This window comes from Scophthalmus maximus, chromosome 21, assembly GCF_022379125.1.
Source record: "Scophthalmus maximus strain ysfricsl-2021 chromosome 21, ASM2237912v1, whole genome shotgun sequence".
NCBI lineage: Eukaryota > Metazoa > Chordata > Actinopteri > Pleuronectiformes > Scophthalmidae > Scophthalmus > Scophthalmus maximus.
The window spans coordinates 12,319,280-12,341,763 of record NC_061535.1 but is presented as its reverse complement, the minus strand read 5'-3'; the positions used below and the strand labels follow the sequence as shown (position 1 = coordinate 12,341,763).

General features: G+C 43.9%; 3 protein-coding genes across 5 annotated transcripts; 2 read left to right on the top strand and 1 right to left on the bottom strand.

Moving 5' to 3' along the window:
* The first annotated feature begins 69 nt into the window (after positions 1-69).
* On the top strand, positions 70-7,629 carry acbd5a (acyl-CoA binding domain containing 5a). Its single transcript, XM_035618676.2, has 13 exons — positions 70-453; positions 807-920; positions 2,414-2,534; positions 3,101-3,173; positions 3,280-3,397; positions 4,169-4,402; positions 4,490-4,666; positions 4,803-4,897; positions 4,983-5,202; positions 5,311-5,519; positions 5,913-5,972; positions 6,173-6,282; positions 6,378-7,629. The coding sequence occupies exons 2-13, from the start codon at positions 815-817 to the stop codon at positions 6,388-6,390; spliced, it is 1,536 nt and encodes a 511-aa protein (XP_035474569.1). The 5' UTR covers positions 70-453; positions 807-814; the 3' UTR covers positions 6,391-7,629.
* Positions 7,630-7,800: 171 nt separating this feature from the next.
* On the bottom strand, positions 7,801-14,991 carry mastl (microtubule associated serine/threonine kinase-like). 2 transcript variants are annotated; one of them, XM_035618654.2, is made up of 13 exons: positions 14,653-14,991; positions 14,429-14,566; positions 14,185-14,324; positions 14,000-14,088; positions 13,802-13,908; positions 13,525-13,687; positions 13,219-13,367; positions 12,051-13,049; positions 11,187-11,328; positions 11,061-11,081; positions 9,761-9,874; positions 9,544-9,645; positions 7,801-8,651 (listed from the first exon to the last, which is right to left on the bottom strand). In XM_035618654.2, exons 1-13 carry the CDS (start codon positions 14,821-14,823, stop codon positions 8,494-8,496), a joined length of 2,493 nt encoding a protein of 830 aa, XP_035474547.1. In that variant the 5' UTR covers positions 14,824-14,991; the 3' UTR covers positions 7,801-8,493. The 2 variants fall into 2 exon arrangements, with proteins under 2 accessions (XP_035474547.1, XP_035474549.1); XM_035618656.2 differs by lacking the exon at positions 11,061-11,081 and having other exon boundaries at positions 14,653-14,990.
* A 402-nt stretch (positions 14,992-15,393) lies between these two features.
* Positions 15,394-22,278, top strand: LOC118290908 (ATP-dependent zinc metalloprotease YME1L1). 2 transcript variants are annotated; one of them, XM_035618659.2, is made up of 18 exons: positions 15,394-15,636; positions 16,229-16,348; positions 16,565-16,733; positions 16,854-16,955; positions 17,035-17,144; positions 17,245-17,395; positions 17,539-17,646; positions 18,074-18,247; positions 18,381-18,533; positions 18,642-18,774; positions 18,875-18,937; positions 19,336-19,448; positions 19,555-19,710; positions 19,890-20,041; positions 20,146-20,272; positions 20,501-20,574; positions 21,083-21,169; positions 21,289-22,278. In XM_035618659.2, the coding sequence occupies exons 1-18, from the start codon at positions 15,601-15,603 to the stop codon at positions 21,427-21,429; spliced, it is 2,169 nt and encodes a 722-aa protein (XP_035474552.1). In that variant the 5' UTR covers positions 15,394-15,600; the 3' UTR covers positions 21,430-22,278. The 2 variants fall into 2 exon arrangements, with proteins under 2 accessions (XP_035474552.1, XP_035474553.1); XM_035618660.2 differs by having other exon boundaries at positions 15,395-15,636; positions 17,539-17,622.
* The last annotated feature ends 206 nt before the right edge of the window (positions 22,279-22,484 follow it).

Sequence of the window (22,484 nt, the reverse complement as noted above, 5' to 3'; positions counted from 1 at the left end):
AGTGAGAGCTCTTGCTCTTCTATGGCGTCAACCTATCACGCTTCCAACTGAAGAAAAAAAAACGAATCCAGAATAGAGCATGCTGGGACATGTAGTGTTACTTTGAACTAGTTGCTATAGTGAATTTATGAATTGGCGAACGGCAAAATAAAAAAAGAATCACATTCAACACATATCAATCTGTTTTATAAAGTTAATTTAGTTCGTAGTTATTTATTTTGTCCGTTAAAACAGCTAGCTGCTAGCTAAACGCGAAACTACATTTCTACTAAAGCGTTTCAGTCGAAGCAGGGGGGATTATGGGTGTTGTAGGAAAAACGCTCGAAAGCCACGCAGAAAACGACAACTCCCACAATGCACCTGTGACGGGCTTTGGATACCGTTGATGGCGTCTGGTCGAGGGCAACACACAGGTCGTCTACTGACGGTGGAGACAGGCCGGTGCGTTTAACGGTGAGTGGCGTCGTTCTGGGGACTGGCTCTTCCCTCTTCCCGTCGACAGTTGTAGAAGTTGAAACAATATCTGGGCATGAACGTCGATGCGGGGAGTTGGAGCTGTGTCGCATTTACAGTCGCTGTGTCCTAGATTCACAAGCGAGAAAAAAAAAGAGCCTCCTCCTCCTCCTGGTGATCATAACACAACTCACAAGTTCAGCTAAAGTTGTGACCTAAAACTTAAGAGAAGGCAGGAAATACCTTTTATAGAAGTTAGTTTTTTTTTCATTTTATATGTACGTGTGTGCGTTTGTGTATTTTGTGTGTTGTATCTTTATGGTGTTGCGTTCACTTGTTGTCCGTCTCCGCAGGTTCTGTCATGGAGGTGGTGGAGAGCGTCAGGATGGAGGTGGAGGATGACAGTCGTCTGACCAGGCTGAGGTTCGAGGCCGCCGTGAAAGTGATCAAGAGTTTACCCCCGGATGGTGAGTTACAGTAGAGGGGCCTAATGCCCCCCCCATCTTTATTCATCAAACATATTCCCTATAATTACAATAGCTGGTGACAGAAACGAGCGCTCCACTTGAAGCTTTGCAAGAAAAACAACATGCAAGTAATAGATGTGACATCAAAATGTGTGAGGCTGATATTGAACTTAAATTATGAACAATAATCAGTAATAGAATAAAAGTGTGATAATGTGTAAAAAAGGGCGGTGGTGGAGAGCAGGGAAACAAAGGGCAGTCACTCAAGTCACTGTGGCTGGGACTAAAGGAATAGTTCACCTATTGACGAGAGATTGTAGTAATTATCTTTAAAGATAAACTTAAGAACCGGCTTAAAGCAAACCTAACTTGTGACCATGTATAATCAATTTCTTGTATTTCAGTCTACATGCACATTTATGGCTTTTGTATGTTTTTGATTTCTATTTTTTTTTTGCGTGTATTGTTTTATTTGTTGGTTTGCTGCAACAATTAGTCCGGATGGTATGCATTGTATTGATTGGTCTTGGTGCCAGACCACATGAACTATTCATAGATTTCATAGAAATATTTTTATTTTCATGTTACCTAATAAGAAATGTCAAAGGGACAACAGCCTCTGGCTCATATACAGTATTTTGCCTGTTGATCCATGAGCGCAGTCCCTCACAAACAAAATAAATATACATCATACTGTATATCCCTTATTTAGAATTTGTCTTATGTTTTTAGTAGCTGTAATAACTTTCTTGATAATTACCATCTTAGAAAAACAGTTTTTATCACCACAGAATAGATGGATACGTTGTGTGGTTTGATACTTGCACACAAGGACAATGAGTCCATAGCTGGTGGGTCGGGATTCTATGACACAGTTTCAGAAAGTCTATTAAAACTTAAAATAAATAATCAAGAGAGCAATTTCTACCCAGAATTCTTCGGAGTAAGTGCATTCACAGAGTCTGTGGGGAAACGGATTCTGTTTACGTCATAAATTTAACTATTATAAGTGTAGTATCTATGTAATATTTTCATCAATATTTCTCTGCTGAAAATTCTAAGTCATTATTTTAATCATGTGACGATTATTACACATACAATCAGAAAGGTCTTTCCCACCAACTAAGAGCTTAGGAGTTTCTTTGCTCCAATAATAATATTCTTTTTGTAATATTGATGTATATGCAGTTATATTCAAAGTGGTTTCCACTGCATGTGAAACAAAGATTATATTATCAGGACCAGTTCCGCCCAGGGTTCAAGTAGACCTGTGTCAGACCTACTTTAGCGAGACGCAGGGCAACAGCTTGGTCTGCCGGGGGATCTCGTGCGGTTTAAAAAGGGTTTTAATCCACTTTACTTGCAGCGTCGAGTGCAGACGCTTTCCTTCCCGAGGTCTTAAGTGCACTATCCACAGCAGTGACTCTTGAAAGGCTAAACAGAAATGTAAGGGAATGGAAGTTTATATAACTCAAATTCCTCCTGTCTTCCAGGTCCCTTCCAGCCATCTAATGACATGATGCTCAAGTTCTACAGTTTTTACAAACAGGCGACCGTGGGAGCGTGCAACATCCCGCGACCCGGCTTCTGGGACGCAGTTGGCAAAGCAAAATGGTGGGAGATCAGTCAAAATGTTGTCTATATATCAAAAGGGGTGTATATCAGTTTGAATAGTGATTCTCCCTCAAAGAAAAGTTGCACTGACGTCGCGGAGTGAAATTCAGGAAGTTTTGCACCGTGTCAGATGATGTGAGCACGTTGCACAACGTTTAGCTTTTCACCCAGTTTGACCTCCGTGTGCAAAACACGGCCGACGGCTCTGAACTGGGATTTCTCTCAGACCTTGGCGATCCTCCAGGTGGTGCTGCTGGGTGGTGGGTGATCTTTGGACTGAAACGCGACTTGGGAATGCGACCTCTCACCCACACTGGGCCGGGGGGAAGCTTCTCTCCCCCATGCGATGGTGTGATTCCCTCCAAGTTTATGAGGAAAAGTGGTAAAATTAGCTGTACGTTCTTGTCCGTCAGCTCTTTGAGCCCACGGCTGACAAAGGGCAGACTGTCAGATAACCAGGCCTTGTTGACAAAGTAACAAAACTGGCACAAAACAGAAATGGAAACTGACATGGACTTTTTACAGTGAAACATTCTGTAATAACGCCTTTTGTTTTCATTCACCAGGGATGCGTGGGATTCTCTCGGAGACATGTCCAAAGAAGAAGCGATGGCAGCCTATGTCGAGGAAATGAAACTGGTATGTTCCCCAAAAATCGTTCACTGCCCCCTTTAAAGTCACACCTTCCTTTTTTAACTCATCACAAGATTAAAAAAATTGGGACTGTCGTGTTGGATGCGCACAGATCCTGGAGGGCATGCCCATGACGGACGAGGTGGAGGAGCTGCTGCGCGTCCTCGGCCCGTTCTACGAGCTGGTGGACGAGAAGAAGAAGATCACGCAGATATCGGACCTGAGCACAGGTAAGCACTTCTTCTCCTCCGTCACGTTAATCTGTGATGAAACAGCTTGTGGAAGCTTAACCCTGTTATTTGTTTTGTTTTTAATAATTTGCCTCTTGTTCATATGCTCAGCCCGTTTGACTCTGTTTGCTAGGCAGCTGGAAGGCAAGTACATGACCCTGAAAATGCTTCAAGAGTCTGGTGGTTTAGTTTTAGCACGTGTGTGTGGTGTTGTAGCTCCGATGCTTTTCGTGCTGCTTTTTTTTTTAGCAGTCGTGATACACGCACTTAGTTAGCAGAACAAATCATGTGGCTAAACACATTAAAGGTTTCTCTCGCAATCAGAAATCTGAACGTCGGTTTAAAACTGATAACTCCAGGTGGAAGTATTTTGTAAAAAACTGGGATATACTGGGATATATCTAGAGCTGCAACAGTTAATCGATTAGTTATCGGAGTTTTAATGAAGAATTCTCTGATTTCAGCTTCTTAATGTGAATATTTTCTGGATTCTTTGCTCCTTCAGGACAGTAAACAGGATATCGTTGGTGTGTGGACAAAACAAAACATCATCTTGGAGTTTGGGAAACACGATCGATCATTTTTCACCATTTTATGACATTTTATGGACCAAACAACAAACCGTCAGATTAGACGATAATGAAAACAATCGTTAGTTGCAGCCCTAGTGATCTCTTAAACCTCTTGTGACTTATGAAAAAGTTGCTTTAATTTCAATAATTAAGTTTTTTTGTTTTACAACCTCGTAACAAGTTCCCTTCTGCCGCTCAGGGTTTGGCACAATGTTGAATTCGATGCCGTCGAAGAGCGTCACGAAGAGCATCATCAGGAGCATGGAGATGAACGGCACTCTGGAGACCCGGCCCGCCAGGCTCAAACCCAAGGAGGTGGAGGAAGAGGCAGAGGAGGAAGACGAAGAGGATGAGGAGGAGGAGGAGGATGAGGAGGACGACGAAGAGGAGGAGGAGGAAGAGGAAGAGGCAGGAATAAGGGAGGTCAGAAAAGGTAAGAGTTTTAATACAGAAACTAAAATTGTGTCCGAGTATCAGATATAGATTTTTATTGATTTATTTTATTCTCCGTGTGTCACAGATTTGATTTCAGACAGAAAACCAGCAGCTGCTCAGCCAAAGAAGAAGAGTTCAGCCAGGAGACACAAAGCGCCCCTGGCGAACGGTAAAGTTGTGAACGGTGTCGCCCATCTGACCAATGGGAGCCACTCCGGGTTCCCTCCGAACGGCGAGCCTCTGCTCAATGGCCACCACGCGGGTAAGGGAAGCGACGTGTTCATTTGTGAAATGTTTTTAAAATGGCAACCTGAGAGCTTGTGCATCACCATATGACAACACAGCGAGAGTCTGACCTTTTTTTTTTTTGTACCTGTCCTCTTTGTGTTTGATCTCAGATCCCAGCGCCTACGCGTCTGGTCCCAGCCATGTGGCCAGCGACTCTGACAGCGAAGTCTACTGCGACTCCGTGGACCAGTTCGGACAGGAAGAGGCAAGCGAACGACTTGAGAAAAAACACGATTATGTTTATCGATACACCATCGACTCATTCTTATGTGTCTCCTCCTCCTCTCCAGAGCCCAGATCGCAGCCGCTCTCTGGACGAGCTGGGCGACGAGGAGAGCCACGCGCCGCAGCCGCCTCCTCCTCCGGAGGCAACGCAGGGGATCGGAGAGGACCTTCAGGCTCCGCCGGAGGTCGTCCGGTGCGGAGGGGAAGACGGAGAGCCCGGCGGGACAATGTCGCAGAGTCATAGGCCGGACGCGGACGTGGTCAGAGGAGGACGAGGAGGACGAGGTGAGGATGCTCCAACGGGACACTGATACTCCCGAGAACCTATGGTCTGCACGTGACCTGTTGATGAAGCTTTTTGAACGTATTAATTATAAATCTTTTTTCGTTAAGGCTCCAGGTCTCCGGGGCGCGGCGGCTCCGGGGCTCTGGTGCCGTCGCACGGGGCCTGCGACGACGGGGAGCGGCGACGCTCGGGGGGAGCGGCGACACCCGGCGGGAGCCTGAACGAGCAGATCGTCGTGGCGCTGGCCCGACTGCAGGAGGACATGCAGAGCGTCCTGGAGAGGCTGCACACCCTGGAGGCTCTGACCGCCAGTCAGGTCAGAGCGACTGTGTGCCCCTCTCAGAAAGAAACCCCAAATTCACGGGAACAGTTGACCCCAACTCTGCACGAGTCGCTATATAAAACATTAGACTGTAGCTCGTGAATGGGTTGACAGATCTTTCTTTAACTCAACATACAAGTTTATATGGATATTATCTGCATGACAATATTTTTTGGGGTCACCAATATTTTGATTGAGCATAACCTGGGAATTTGCATACAGAATTTGAAGGAAATTTCTCAGAAGTCGTCATTCAATGGCCGTGCGGGTTCATAGAATAAAACCTGTAGCGAACTTGATAAAATTATGCAATTTCCTTTGAAATACCATTTGCAGCGTTACTTGTACGAGGGTGAAGTTTATCAACGTAACTTTTTTCCTTTACAGGCAAGATCAGCGGCTCAGTCTCCAAATTATGCATCAGCCCCATTGATTAAGAGGAGTCAGGTAAACGGTCTGAATATATTCTCTTAGCTTTCACTCACAGCTCTACAGAAAGCAGAGTTTTTGTTTAAAGTCGTCAACATGCCCAATTTTCCTGCTCTATTCTCACATGCGCTCACGTGGATATTTTCCGGAAATCAAGTCACGGGTTTCATTTGAAATTACGTTGTTCTCGCTAATTATTTTTCTCTTTTTTCCCCCAGAAGCCATCCTGGTGGCCTTTTGACATTTCTCCCGCCAGTCTGGCCTTCGCCGTGACTTGGCCGTTTGTGGTTCAGTGGCTAATCCGCCTGTACCTGCAGAGGAGGAGAAGGTAGTTGTGTGGTGGAAAAAAATATACACACAACCATGAAATTCCCCATCAACGCACAAATCGAACCCCCTTTTTGTCTTTCTCCTTTTCAACAGACGAATCAATTGAACCTGCCTCCGTTGTAACTACCGCACCCCCTCCTCCCTCTGCTTAGACCCACAGCCTAGTAATTTGCTTTTGCACTATGAAGGAGGCGCCCGGAGTGACGAGCGAGAGGAAGACGTCTCTCAGAAGAGTTGCACTTTGGATGTGGAATTCAAAAAGAAACGTGAAGGTGTGACTCCCCGGATCCTGCGATCGTGACGACGCGCCACTGATACTGGGTATCTCTTCCTCGTGTTGAGAGGAGGAGAAGAGTCGACGGAAGCTTTCCGAAGTTGTTTCCATAACTTTTTGCTGCACAAAGAAAAAAGGCCTGATACCTTTTTTGTTCGTCGTGGGGCGAAAAAATAGCTTGATGTGTTTATAAATTCTTAACGATTCACTTTTTAATTTTGTTTTTAGTTGCCAAGGCAATGCTGCTATAATAAAAACAGAACTGTAGTGTAGAGCGGAAGGATTGAATGTAATAATATGTTGATATATGTGAGATTTTTTTCTTCTTTTTTAATTGTGAGAATAAGTTAATATTTATTGCTTTTAGCGAGCCTCACAGATTTATGTTTTTAATACGATTGATAAATGTCGTTGTATAGGTTTTCAACAGCGCGTCACATCTGGACGATCTGACTGAGCCTCTCCACTTTTTAAATGTTTCCAAAATAATAATAAAGAAAAAAGTGCCTCAACAGCACGCAAGTCGCAAGGTGGCATTATTATGATTATCATAACATTCTCATATGTCGGCATTACCGTTTGTATTTCAGGACCAAATTGACATTAATCAATAATCACACTACCTAGCGTTGACACCATCTGATTATCCATCGTCACTGTCCGTCGCATTGTCTGTTGTATGATTTTAATTATGTTTAAATGTGTTGGTATGAAAATTGTAAATTTTTTGAGTTGATATTAATCCTGAAATATTTTGGATAGCAGCGAGAGCGACACAACATGAATTGTATACAACAGCTCTACAGTTGAGATGATTTAAAAGAAAATGCAATATTTTAATTGCATCCCGTGTTTTATTATAAACATAGACATATTATTTCATATTCACAGAGGTTTGCATCTGCGGTAGCACCAAATCTTTGCAGAGCCATTATGTTTTAATAACAATAGTTTTAACTTTCTACTGAAGATGTGCGCTCTGAGCTTTCTCGCGCTTCTCTCTGAAGCGGAGTGTGTCTTGCATGTGATAATCCAAGCCTAAAAAAATAAAAATTTTCATAACGCGCCGTACGTTTTGTCCAGATTATTTCAAATAAATTTGTCCAATTGACAATGTGAAATGTGTTCAGTCGCCTTCATTTCAGCCAATCAGAAGTGCGAATATCCTAAAATGTTCAAACATGCATGATTTTCAATATTTGATTTTGTTTAGTAACTAAACAAGCGAAAGCACAAAGTACATCATGTTACAAACAGATTTTATTTGTATTTTCCTTTTTTCTAAGAGTGAACAAGATAAAAATTTCAAGAAGTTGCGAGGCGCCTAGTGAACTTATTTTAAAAAAGAAAAACCAGTAGTGTTGAAAATGGACAGTGGACGATGATGTCACGTCAAAATTACAAGTGACATAAAAGCAGCAGGGTACAAAGGACACACTCGGGTCTTAAAACGGAAGTAAATGCTATAAACAAGATTTACAAATAAAATAAACTATTCATGAATATATTAAGATGTTTTTCTTACAGCGGGGGGAACGTTACAAAGACGAAAAGAACAAAAAAAATATCGGCATGGAAAGTTAGATTCACCACCAGGTAGAGTTTGCCACATTAACATGAGTTTACATACAATGCAAATTATTTTATGTTTAATCAAAACAACGCCAGAACAACACAGAAACCAATTTGCTTTATCGGTAGCAAATAACGGAAGAACCTAATCTACTTTTAAGAGCCAGAACTACTGAACATAATATGATAACACTTGAAAGAAATTCTCTTTCTACTACTCATAGACCAACAGATTCAGCTTTTACCTGATTCTCATGACCAGTGATTGCACGTACGTGAAATCTTTCTTTTAAAGAATATCAGCCCAGAATCCACCTTGTGTATTTATTTGTACGACGGATCCGATTTGTTTCACCTATAGAACTATAAGCTGAAGCCGGACACGTTGATGTGCTGCGCGTTGTTTCTGGCCTCGAAGTACGAGGTGTCCGTCTCGTCCTCGGGCTGAGGGATGAAGGGCATGGGCTGGTTGGACAGGTTGTCCCAGTCCAGGCCGCCAAACAGGGGATGGCGCTGGAGTTCTGTGGGTGGATGTTGATGAGAGACAAAATCTCGTTTGAATTCTCATCAAGAGAAAATTCCGGGCAATCTGCCTTTTGCTTTCATGCCCCGCAGGCTTGGAATGAGGCTACACCTGGAATCTTTACCCTCTCTTAGTTGGCATGTTCATCGAATATAGAATTCATAGTTATGTCACTGCTTTTCACATGATATTGAATTCATTTTCTTATTGTTATCCCTTTATGTTTCTGTCTGTTTGCTGTTTTTAATTATGTTTCTGTTCCAGCTTGTTATTAAAATATGGAACTTTTTTTATTTGATTGCTGCCCATCTTGACCAGTAGAGCTGACACAGTTAAATCGATTAGTAATCGACTACTAAATTAATCGGCAACTATTTTGATGATCGATTAATCGGTTCGGGTCGTTTTTATGGGGAAAAAAGGCAAAATTCTCTGATTTTAGCTTCTTACATTTGAATATTTTCTGGTTTGTTTGCTCCTCAGTGACAGTAAACTGAATATCTTTGGTGTGTGGACGAACCAAAACATCATCTTGGGGTTTAGGGAAACACGATCTGCATTTTTCACAATTTTATGGACGAAACAACTGATCGATTAATCGAGAAAATAATCAACAGATTAATCAATGATGAAATGAATCGTTGGTTGCAGCCATATTGACCAGGAGGACTCCCCTGGCAGAAGATATATTTGATCTCAATGAGACCTTCATGGTTAAATAAGGGATACAAAGAATATTACTAATGTACAGCAACCGGACTGAATTTCCCTTTCAGTCATAATTGAGTACATTAAAATAGGCCACTTCTGTCCTGCATGTTAGGGAGCTCGCTCTCAATCAGTTGTAAAATCAAATAATCCGATTTATTTAAAGGAAGAGTTGTCCTCACCCTTGAGACCTGCCCGTTTCGTCATGTCCATTGTCAGGAGGATTTCAATGGCATTTCTTGAATTCTCAGACAGCTCCTCCTCTCCCTCGGGCCACGGGATGTCTGACAAAAAAAAAAAGGGTGTCATTATTAACATTTTTAATTCCTTTTCAACCTCCAGACTAAATGAATCGCCTTGTGGTTGGGTGATGTAAATGATAAAGAGACCAAACCCCACCTCTGTTGAGAATATTCTGGAAAACCAGCTGCGGCGTCTCGTCGTTGAAGGGCGGCACGCCCGTGAGGAACTCGAACAGGCACACGCCCAGCGCCCACCAGTCCACCCGGCAGTCTGCGTGAGGAGGCAGAGGAAAAGTCACGTCTCGTGAGGCCGCTGGGGGTCAACACGCCACACCCCCCCGTAACTTCCAGTTATTATTAGCGTGTTCACTAAATGGCTCACTAAAGTGCACCGCCGTGGCAGAAGCAGGGACTAGGTTAGTTTATGGATCAAGGAGCGAGTCGAGATTTTGAAATTCCTCACATTTCATTCACACGTGGATTCGGTGGGACACATTTATAAACAAAGGAAGTCTAGATGGAACCTGAGATGGGCCTACCTGTCTTTATAATCCCACGAAAATAAAAGATTTTTTCAAGAATATCGCTTTTCAATAACTAGCTGCAACTAACGATTATTTTCATTATCGATTCATCTGTCGATTAGTTGTTTGGTCCATGAAATGTTATGAAATAGGTGAAAAATGTTGATCGAGTTTCCCAAACCACCGAGATGAGCTTTGTTTTGTCCACACACCAAAGATATTTAGTTTACTGTTACAGAGAAGCTGAAATGAGAGAATTCTGACTTTTTTTTTTTTCATAAAAAACTACTTGAAGCAGTTTATCTATTAAAAAAAATAGCTGGCGATTAATTTAGCTGTCGATAACTGAGCCATTAACTGTTGCAGCTCTATCCGAGCACTAACAATTAGTTATTATAAAGACCTATAAACAAGTGAAGAAAAAAACAAATACTTGGTAGCAGATGAATAAAAGCTGCCAAACAGGATCATTCATGTGACGGGGCGTGAACTCAGAACCAGCAATCGTGCCGCAATACTAGTGAACACTGCCCTCTGCATGTCAACATCGCAGTGAATAAGAGCACGTTAAAACAACAGGTTATTATGATTATTAGATGAATAAAATCCAGTGCCACAGCTCACTGAGCAGCAAAAACCCAACCAGTTAAAAGCAGGTCAGCCTCAGAAAATCCGATTCCCCAACAGCGGTGTGAGCTCAATGATAGGAGACTTATTGTGTTCACACTTTTTTTTTGTTTTTTTTTTAAATGCCGTCCCCTTCTCCCTCCAATCAGGCCCCAGAGTTTGTTCACCAAAACAAAGGGTAGAAACAGAAACAGCGGGCATGGGATGGGGGGTAAAAACAGGGAAATCAGCTCGTTTCCTGTAGGGCATTAGCAGGCTGGGCAAACATGCTCGCAAAAAGCAGCAGCCATGTCACGACAAACTTACCACACTGACCACTTCCTGAAACTAAAAGAGAACGCTTTGTCACAAGGGGGCCACAATCTCAAACATCCAACTGTCAGACCGGCCGTGTGTTTGTTGAACTAGAGAGCTTTTCTTTCCCACTCTTACCGTGTGGTTTCCCCAGAAGAAGCTCCGGGGCCAAATAGTCCGGGGTTCCTAAAATGGGCGCCCCCTCAACGGGCAGCGCGCCCCTGCGGACGCTCTTCGGGGTCCTGAAGGGGGTGTGGGAGGTGGACGTGGGCAGGGGCGTCTGAAATGAGAGATAGAGAAAAAATGACCAAATGACTTATTATTTTTATTATCGGTTAATCTGATGATTATTTTACTAATTCAGTGTTTAACCATAATTCTGTAAAATGTCGGAAAATAGTGGAAAGACACTGATCAGAAATCCTAAAGTCCAAATTACCATATGTAATTTCTTGTCATTGAAGAGCAAATTCAAAAAGCTGGAATTTTTTTCATATTTTTACTTAGAATATAACTTAAACAATTAATTGATTATAAAAATGTGTGTCACAGATTTTTGCTCAGGTGACAAATTAATTATTCAAAAAAACAACATTTCAACTATTGGACACATACAGAACAAACGCCTTTCTGTAAATATTTTGTGAGATTTTCAATTTCACTCAGTTTTAATTAATACGTGCTCAAAAACTATTGAAGACAAACCATAAAACACATTTCAAGCTTTTTTAAAAGGTAGTACAAGTCTCAGTCTATTGTACTTGTTTGCTAAAGAGCATCCTCAATGTCCTGAAAGAGGATTTTTTTCAATCCTCTCCTCTCAATTCCCACTTTGAGACTTCTAATGTGATCTTGTGAGTGCAAGATGATAACTCTAGCGCACAAGAGTAAAAAATATCTATTGGGATTATTGATGTAACTATCAAGTGACAGCTAAAAGCAAATAACTGAACAGCTGATTTCTTTCCCAGTCGAGCCGAGGACAGTGAACTTCAACCCTACCCGACAGAGAGAGGAGCCGCCGGAGTCGCCTCTGTTCTGCACCGGCGTAGCGACGCCACGCGACGCCGGCGTGGACACGTCCATGGCCTCCACCGAGCCGAAGCTGAGTCGGGACACCCCCGACATGTTGGAGCGGTTGATGGAGCTGCAGTAGCTGCGGAACATCACAACGTTCCTCGGCTTGAGGAAGCAGGGGGATTGTGCCGTGCGGCCGGCCAGGTCGGAAAGCTGGTTGAGAGAGGAACAGTGGGAGTCACCTCTCTGGCCGGCGGGCCGGTGTTTGGGCGTTTCCGTAGCGGCGGCAGCAGAGGGAGTACGTGGCATCGATTCGTTGATGGATGAGTCTTGGTTTTCCCCTCGACACAAACGCGATGACTGGCTCTCCATGGTGAGGGACGTCTCGTTCATGGACCCGTCGGAGTCCAGGCTCAAGCTCCTGCAGACGTCGCCGTTCGCCAGGAATGGCGACGTGAAACTCGAACGTGACAGGTCTTTGGCGCCGTCATCGTCACACGCGTCCTCCGCTGGCTCTTCCGCTTCACAAAACAGGGTTTTGGTCACGGTGATGGGACTGGAGCGCTTTGGTCCCCGGTCGTCAGCCGACCCGGTCCCCTCCACAGTGGAGGCCAGGAAGTCGCCTATCTGGATGGTGCAGAATGTCCCCGTCAGGCCAGTGGTCTCTTTGGGAATCTCGCAGCATCTTCTGTAGTCCGCGTTGCTCTTTTTGGCCTGGATCTCCACCGCCTCCGGGCTCATCTCTACGTCTGAAAACGATCTCTTCACCGACGAGGGAACCGCAGCAGTTTGACACTTGTCGTCTGTCCCCAAAGGACAAATATCATCCGGAGCTGTGGAACCACAACCAGACTCCAGTTTGTTGGTGTGAGGCCTCTTTTGTGCAAGTCGGTCTAGATTTGACCTAGTGAGCAGATTTTTGCTGGGCACAAAGTCCTGTTTGGGCTGCCGTCCCTTATGTTCTTTAGCGTGTTCATTTTCTTTCTGAAGAAGAAATAAAGAAAACACCAGTTGGCACTATAGACATTTTACACACAAGAGGTAAAATGTCAAGAAAAACATAGAATTAGAAAAAGAAAGCATGACTTTTTGAATATTTAATATTTAATGACATTATAGGTTATTTTATAGTTAAAGGTCAGAGATCACCGACCTCCTCGCACTCCCACAGCGGACTGATGGCACCTTCGGTGTCGGTGGTGTCGCCCGCGCTCATCGTCTCAAACCTCTTCCTGGTCTTCAGCAGCGTGGGGGTCAGATTCCTCGTCAGGTTGTGAGGACTGAACACACAGTTGTTGTGTCCTAGTGGAGACAGCGCAAATACGTTGGGAAAAAAATATGATCAGACACACCGCTTTTTTTAATGAACGAATTAAACAATGCAAACGAATATCAGTCTTAACAAATGGAAATGAAATGGGGAGAAAAAACGTAAGATAGCGCTACTATGATGACACACCCAATTTCAAAGAGTAGTGAGCCGGAGAGTACGGCTGATCTCTCGTCTTCATCAGGGGAGAGCCGAGAGAGTTGTTCTTCTGTTTATTTATCCGGCCACAGGACAGGGGGGAGGACAACGCAGACGCGCTGCAGTGGCGCCTGCCTTCCTCTGTGGGCGTGTTCTGTGTTTGAATAAAAATAAAGGAGGAGTCATTTTTCCTACACAAACAAAACAATGCATGGAACTTTTGCAATCACTTCATGAAAAAAAAAAAAGGAGAGATAACCGTACTTACAAATCCGAGGGAGCTGATCAAGGAGAGGATCTGACCCGGCGTGCGGAAATAGTCTTTCTTCGGTTTAGCAAAGGACGGGGTGTTGAGGATATCCATAAGACTCAGCTCTGATATTGAAATACAAAAATTGGATATTTTAACTTTCAAAACGAGCGGGGATCGTCGTACTGTATCTTCGAACCGCCGGGACGTCCCTACCTCGGTCAAGCTTGACTTTCGAGAGACCGAAGTCCGTCAGCTTGATGTGACCTTCGTTGGTGATGAGCATGTTGTCCGGCTTCACGTCCCTACGAGGCAGAAATTGCAGACAACCGTCAGCGAAGCATTCGTCGCCACGTGCTGTGCACATTTAATGACATCCAAAGCGTAGGATCATACGGCACCTGTGGATTATGCCGTGCCGGTGAAGGTAGTCCAAAGCCAGAGCGACCTCTGAAATGTACTTCACGGCCATGTCCTGGTCGAAATAGCCGTAGATGTGAAGCAGAGACTTGACATCGCCGCCGATGAGGTACTCCATTACCTGCGAGCAACAGGAAGTCACGGATTTGAATGTACAAAAACTTCACAAAAAAAGTTGCTTTACTGTTTAATGTGTGTTGCTGCCATGTGTTGTGGGGCTGTTACCAGGTAGATTTTGGTGGCTGTCTGGAGGGAGTAGAACAGGTGAACCACGAAGGGGCTTTTGCTCAGAGCCAGGGCGTCTCTCTCTGCCTTCATCTGCCCCGTCATGTTCTTGTCGACCATGTTTGCTTTCTTCATCACCTGGAGGATTTTAAAAACCGGTATTTTACCTTAGCCGAGTGTGTCCGTTAGGTGCTTGGGTGTTGTTCACGACGGAATAAACTCACCTTGATGGCGTATAAGCGCGCGTTGCACTTCTTCCGGGCGAGGTAGACTTTGCCGAAGGCGCCGCGGCTGACGGGCTTCAAAACGGCGAAATCCTCGATGGACGGCGCTTTGGGAACTTCCGCCGTTTTCTCACTTCTGCCGCCGTCGTCGTGCTTCTCGCCCGCGTCCATGGTGAATAAAGCTGGTTTCAAATGAAGATTTGCCCGTGGTCTGTAACAGCTGCAAGTGCCAAGTGGACACTTCGCATGGTAGAAGAAGAAGAACAACAACAACCAGCCGGGTTTGTTTTGAAAATTTGAAAATGTCCGCCGTTCTTCCGCGGGGTCCTCCGACCTTTCAAATCCGCGTGCCTGTACGCAAAAGGACGACGCGCCCCCTTAACGTGTGCTGTGGCGAGTTGACCGTTTGTTTTCGTCTGGAGATTTAACAGTGACATTACATTGATATGAATACACGAACTTATACAGCTTTCTGAAGGAGACTTTTATTTTTAACATTTTATTTTTGATCAGGCAGCAAGGGGCACGAAATGCCGTTGAGATGTAGTAACAGCCGAACATTCCCTCTCGAAAGTAACTTAGCTGAAATATGAATAAAATATATTTAAATTTAAATGTATATTTATATTTATATTTATATATATTATTCAAATAAAGTTTGAGAATTTATTTGACCAGATTTTGGTGTGGATTCCACGGGTCATGTAACGACACGCGACGTGACGCCCTCTGACGTCATTTTGTAGTCCGTTTGACCTCGGACGTCGCAGAATCAGAATCCATTTGCTGCCTGTTAGCTAAGCGGCCCGAAAGTTGTACAACAGGGGGAAACAGAAGAGGACAACGCCGCCGGGAGGACTCCTTCATTCATGTTGCGACCATAGAGGGTCTGTCCTCATACGAGCACCCCTCCTACGTTTGTGTTCGGTCGACTATCACTTGGTGAAAATGTTCTCGCTGTCGACATCGTTTCAGCCACAGCAGGTACAGTAAACCCACCGGATATTAGCTGTTTTTGAATTAGCTAGCCAATGTTGACATGTTGCTAACCGGACAACTCGTGTGTATTTGTGTATTTCACTTAATGTCAGTGTTGTTGGTGACGTATAGCAATCGGAGCCTCTTGTGCCTCCGACGTCGCTTTTGTCATTAAACCCTCTTACGGTCAATGACAATCCGGCTAGGCTAACGTTAGCATGTACGAGACACGGCTAGCCTTGCGTTCGCAATTACATCACGCCGTGTCGGTGATCGATTCCAACGCGGGCATTCGCCCAAACGCGCGGTTTCGATCTGGACTCCAGCAAAAGGATAAATCCGACCACAGGCCGGATTAAGGTGAATTGAAGGGTACTAACCAACCTAAGCTCCGAAGAGCCGAGTTTACATAACTGTCATACTTCTGACGTACGGGGAGCAGTGTCGAGTCAGACTGATCAACATTGACATAACAGTCCTGCACTTGAAATCCAATAGAGAAGAAATATATAAAAAAAATTTCCCTACATGCAATACCTCGCACAACACGTTGGACGCCTGTTCCCTCACCCTCCTCTGGTTCTGATGTGTCCGCCAGATGATAGTGCCCCTCAGCCAGCTCATCAATGCCCTCAACTCCCTGAAGAACTCGGCCACCGCTTCAGTCCAGACCCTGCACAAAGACTTCGCTTCGGATCACGGCTCCTTTCTCAAAGAGGTGAGTTTTTTCGACACCGTGGATGGATGCATTAGTACACAATCGACCATGACTTTGGTCTCACACACACACAGATTTTTGAAGGGACAGATCCATATTTTGTGTCTGACAAAAGTAACTGAAAGAGTCTCCGAATGCCACGTATCCTCTCATGGGTTATTACCCTGTTAATAGAGGTGTAGATAACCTACATTGGTTTTCTCTTTTTCTTCATAGCCCGCTGTGAGTCTGAGGGATCTTGGCCTCTCGGAGATCAGGGCGAGCCAGCTGGACGAGCTGGTCAGCCGGCTACTGCCCACACCAGGACCACAAGAACCTCTCGCCGTCCCGTCGGCATGGAGGACGAGTCACGTGTCCGCCAACAGCTTCTTCCACAACAAGCATGGTGATGAGCTTAGCGTAAAGCTGTCGTAGCCAGAGAGAATATTATTGCTAGTGAATGAAATTAGTTTGCAATGTTTCGTTACGGAAAAATTAACTTTTATGCTTTTCGTTTGTCTCTCAGGGTTTTCCCACAGAAGGTTGGAGGTGTTCGGCTCTCCCATATTCCACAGACAATACCACAGTCCTCTAAAAGAGGTCTGCTCCCAGCTACAATTTTTGCCTGGTAAGAAATTGAATATGAATATTGAATCTGTTGTGTCTAAGTTCTGTGTGTGTTAAGGGCTCTGTGGTTAATGTTTCAGTGTTGGTGCAGAGTCGAGGTTTCAAGACATTTAGATCGAGATCCAGACGAACCGTGACTAGTGATGACGGTTCAGTGGAGTCTGAGGGCTACACACCATCCTTTATGAAGGTCGGCATGTCACTGCACAATTCTAGCTCTCTGATTAACGTACATTAATTGTTTTTCCCCCAGTGTGTGAAGTTTATCTTCCTGTGTTTTCCCCTCACAGGGGTTTCTCCTGAGGGAAAAGGCGGCCGAGGCACAGACGCTGGACCAACTGGTGAAACAAAAGAGCCTCCCAGAGAACCAGCAGGAGGCTTTCAAGACGGGTTTCACCGAGGGGTTCATGAGGTCCCAGGCTTTTACTCAGCGAACACAAGGCATGTGGCTCGCTCACTTGGCAACAAGGCTCCACAGTTATCTGTTTTGAAAGAAAATAAACCTGATACAAGCAAAGCATTTGCTGGTATCTTATCTTATCGTGTCTCATAGCTAATTTTTTTCCTCTGCCCTGGTTTGACAGAGGCGCTGAGGAGAACCAGGCTGATCCTGTTGGCCCTCCTAATCATCGGGATCTATGGCCTTTCCAGAACCCCGTTTTTCTCGGGTAAAGGCTCCTTTTCTAATGCTGGTTTGTTTCAGTTTTTGATTCTTTCCTCACGGTTGCAAATCAACCCCCACAACCCTACATGCATACTGTAAATTATGGCCGATGCTCCCAAGCATTAAACAATAAGGTTGGCGTCTTCTTGCGGATTAGATATTCGATTGCGGTATGTTTTCAGTTGGCTCACTAACAGGTTAAGGACTTTTTATGTCTTATATGGTGTGCATATAGAGTGTGACTGGCTACTGACATATCTATATCAAATGTGTATTTTTTCATTCCCATGTGCTGGAACTATTCCAATAGTTGGAAGAATGTGGAAAAGCAGCACACATTTGGATCATCGTATTTAAATGTTTTGCTGCATTAGGCATGATGCAGCCGACAGCTGTATAATGTATAAAGAAATGGTCTAACTGTACTAATGAAGCTCTTCTGTGGGATTTCACAGTGAGGTTCCGCACCACAACTGGTCTGGACTCAGCGGTCGACCCTGTCCAGATGAAGAATGTGACATTTGAGCACGTCAAGGGAGTGGAGGAGGCGAAGAACGAATTGCAAGAGGTCGTCGAGTTCCTCAAGAACCCGCAGAAGTTTACCGTTCTGGGTGGAAAGCTGCCGAAAGGTATTACGACGAAACTTTATTCACGTGTTCCCGTTTTCCTCTGATTTTAAATTCCGTCCATCCTTCCATTTGGGCAAATAATCTTTTGGTCAATTTGATTTTGATTTGTTTTCCCCCTCCGTTCTCCTCTCAGGGATCCTCCTCGTCGGTCCACCAGGCACGGGAAAGACTCTGCTGGCGCGAGCCGTTTCCGGAGAGGCCGACGTGCCTTTCTACTACGCCTCCGGATCCGAGTTTGACGAGATGTTTGTGGGTGTGGGCGCGGGCCGCATCAGGAACCTCTTCAGTGGGTTTTTTGCTGGATGTGAGAAACTTGTTAGCAAACCTGTTAAGGGATGTGGCCTCACAAGTACATTCTCTCTTTTTCTTTTTTTTCGTTTTTGTGGTTTTGCAGAGGAAGCAAAAGCGAACGCTCCCTGCGTCATCTTCATCGACGAGCTGGACAGTGTTGGAGGGAAGAGGATCGAGTCGCCTATGCATCCGTACTCCAGACAAACCATTAACCAGCTGCTGGCTGAAATGGACGGGTCCGTTTTATTGTATTAATATTTTACACATCAGAGCGTAAATAAAATGTTGCTGTTGAGAACTTTCATTCCCTTATGTCAATGTTCTGCTATTTTCCAGGTTCAAACCAAATGAAGGAGTCATCGTTATTGGTGCTACAAACTTTGCTGAGGCTCTGGATAAGTATGTTTCAGTTTTAAAAAAAATAAAGAGATGTACATATAGTTAATAAATGAAAAACTATTGCCGTTCTCTTGCCTCTCTCTTTGTAAACTTTGTCCTTCAATCGATCCTCGGCCTGTTTAAACCTTTCAGCCTCGTCCTAGTTTCAGTATGTCACTGTCTGAATCTGTCTATTCATGCACATGGAAAAAACAAACACATGATAGTATGAATTGGCCCCTTTGGCATCAGTTACAGGAACTAATTTAGTATTAGAAATTAATGTCAAACATTAAACATTTACATTTAAAAACGTAAAGTTTAGGACAAAAAAAAATCTGCATCCCGGTGGTCTCACTGGCATTCATTTTTTTTAAAAGTTGACATTTAATTACTGCAACTTCTGTTCTACTTCTCAGCGCTCTGGTTCGGCCGGGGAGGTTCGACATGCAGGTGACCGTACCTCGCCCCGATGTGAAAGGACGCACGGAAATTCTCAACTGGTACCTCTCCAAGATTAAAGTGGACACTGGTAAGTCCAAACTCAGCAACTGAAAAACTTTTTAAAGGACACTATTGTCTTCTGATTGCTGGTCACCTCTTATAAAGAAAGCTGTTGTGTGTGTGTGTTCTTTTAGCCGTGGAGGCGGAAATCATTGCCCGGGGCACAGTGGGATTCTCGGGTGCGGAGCTCGAGAACCTGGTCAACCAGGCGGCCCTGAAGGCGGCCGTGGACGAGAAAGAGATGGTCACAATGAAGGACCTGGAGTTTGCAAAGGACAAGATCCTCATGGGTTAGTACACGCCGGTGTTCAGATCTGCTCTGCAGCCCCTCAAAATCACCGTCACATGACACAGATTACCGAGTCGCACTCTAGATAAGAGATGGGAGGAATGTTAATGAGTGAGAACATGAAAAGTAAAAAGCATTTAAAATATTTTAACCCTTTTTATTGTGTCCTTTTCATGCCAGGCCCTGAGAGGAAGAGTGTTGAAATCGACAAGAAGAACAAGACCATCACTGCCTACCACGAGTCCGGCCATGCCATCGTGGCCTATTTCACCAAAGACGCAATGCCCATCAACAAGGCCACAATCATGCCCCGGGGACCAACTCTCGGCCATGTGAGCATCTTTCTGTCACTTCCCTACTTATCCAGTTGTCCTTTAAAAAAATTTTTTTAAGGATCTTAAACAAACCAGTCATTCTCCATGTTTCTGTCCTCCAGGTCTCCATGCTCCCAGAGAACGACCGCTGGAGTGAAACTAGGGCCCAGCTGCTGGCTCAGATGGACGTCAGTATGGGCGGCAGAGTGGCAGAGGAGCTCATCTTTGGAGATGACTACATTACAACCGGTGCGAAATTAAGAGGACATTATTTAGTTAATTTGTCTGTGACAGTCCTGTTGTGGTACCTGCAACAAGATAAATTAAGCAAGCAATTGTGCTTCTGTTTAAAAGTAATGCTATTCCTCTAATCAAATATTTTAATGAATGTTTCATAATATTAATGAAGATACTACATGCTTTGATTGTTTTCAAATACGGTATTCATTTCAGTGTTCTTCTTCTCGTTTATTTTAGGAGCCTCCAGTGACTTTGATGGTGCAACCAAAATAGCAAAAATGATGGTGACCAGGTTCGGCATGAGTGACAAGGTAAAAAAAATATTTTTTGTAGTTGATCACTCAAAATTTTGGTCCTTTCCACTCGCATAGAAGACGGACCCTCTCACCTAGGGTCCTCTCACAGGACTTTTACTGCTCTCGCTTGAAATTTATGGAAGCAGATTCACTTTGGGCCACTAGATCTTAATTTACAGCTTTTGAACAAAACTAAGTGTAAATGTTCAGTTTCTAACTGAGTCACTTAAAGTTGTTTTTATTATAACCGAACACTGCAGTAACAAATTTCTCACTCTCAAACCAAAGAGGGAAATCCTGTGTCCCATTCCAACCCCAGAGTGAGACACTGGTGTATTGTTTAGTTGAAATCAGAACCTGCATTTCCCGGGACCATTACTATGACATATTATTACACCTGACACAATGAAAAGCTCAGTCTTACTCCTTGCCCCTTAAAAAACACTTTAATGCAATTGCAAGTGACTAATGCACGAGAAGGTCTACTGTCCGTTTAACCAGAGGATGTCATTTTCTGTTGTAGCTCGGCGTCATGACCTACGGCGATGTAACCAAGCAGAGTCCCGAGACACAAGCTGCCATCGAGCAGGAAGTCAGAGTTCTACTGAAGGTGAGCTTGCCACAACACTCCCATCTGTCTTTAATTTTGCATATACATTAACATACATCAATGTGTAACATGTTTTACTTCATAGGTTTAGGATCAAACTAAATTCCGCTTATTTCCAGGACTCGTACGATCGCGCTAGAAACATCCTGAAGACTTACAACAAGGAGCACAAGACGCTCGCCGATGCCCTGCTGAGATACGAAACTCTGGACGCCAAAGAGATCCAGATGGTGCTGGAGGGCAAATCGCTGGACCACTAGATACCTCGGCCGACATTTTAGACTCTCGTATCATGTATATATATAGCTGTGCAACTGAGCACAGGCCTTTTGGAGGCCTTGTATTTCATTTTTTTCTATCCCTCTTATTGTCAATGTGAAGATGACACAAATTATTGTTTCGCCCTATTTTGATTTTTATCTCATGAAGTTTCAAATGTCCTTTTGACTATCATTTTCCGGTATTTCAGGTAAAGCACTTCACAGTCAAACTTGATGAAAATAAACTTTCTCCATTCATTTAAAACTGTGATTCACAAATATTTGAGGTCTCATCAAGGGCTTGTTGTACTCGACTGAAGGCAGATGACTTCTGTAGTAGTTCTATACATCAGAGTCATATTTGGTATCAAAGTTAAGGATCTAAGGCAGATGACCTGGACACAGATCATGGTTAATTGGGATGAAAAATATTGATTTAATTTCTTGTGTCTATGTCTCTCATTTTTAATCCGCACAGACTGGTGAACACCACAGGACCTTAAAGAACCTCAGTACAGAATGTACCGTTTGGTTGTAGCAGAGTACAGTTGATGACAATGATCCCTGTTGAACTATTCATATTAGAGTGTTTTTTCCTCTAAATTATATATTTCATTTGCTTTTCCCATATCTACTGTATGTTCTTATTTATTTAAGTGCCCAAAGGTGTGTCGTCCTATTCTGAAATTATTTGTAATCGATCATGTCCAGTTCTAAATTCACCTGCAACTGGTAAATGAGGGGATGTGTGTATATACTGTAAGAGTGTACAAGAATTGGCTTTGTGCTTCTGTTTGTTCCTTTAGACAATGGCCTTCTTGAAGCTCAAATAAAGGTTTCTCTTACTCATACTCTTGTAAGTTTCGTTTAACTAGACTTTTTTTTTTTTTTACATTTGGGGGAAATGAAACAAGCTGTAATGTAAACCACAACATTGGAATATTTAGTAAGAGAAAATAGAATAATAGAAATCCTCCTTCGTTGTCACTGCAGAGTACCATGAGAGTAAGTAGCGATTGTGTCGGCGCATTCACATCGCTTTAAAAAGGGTAAGA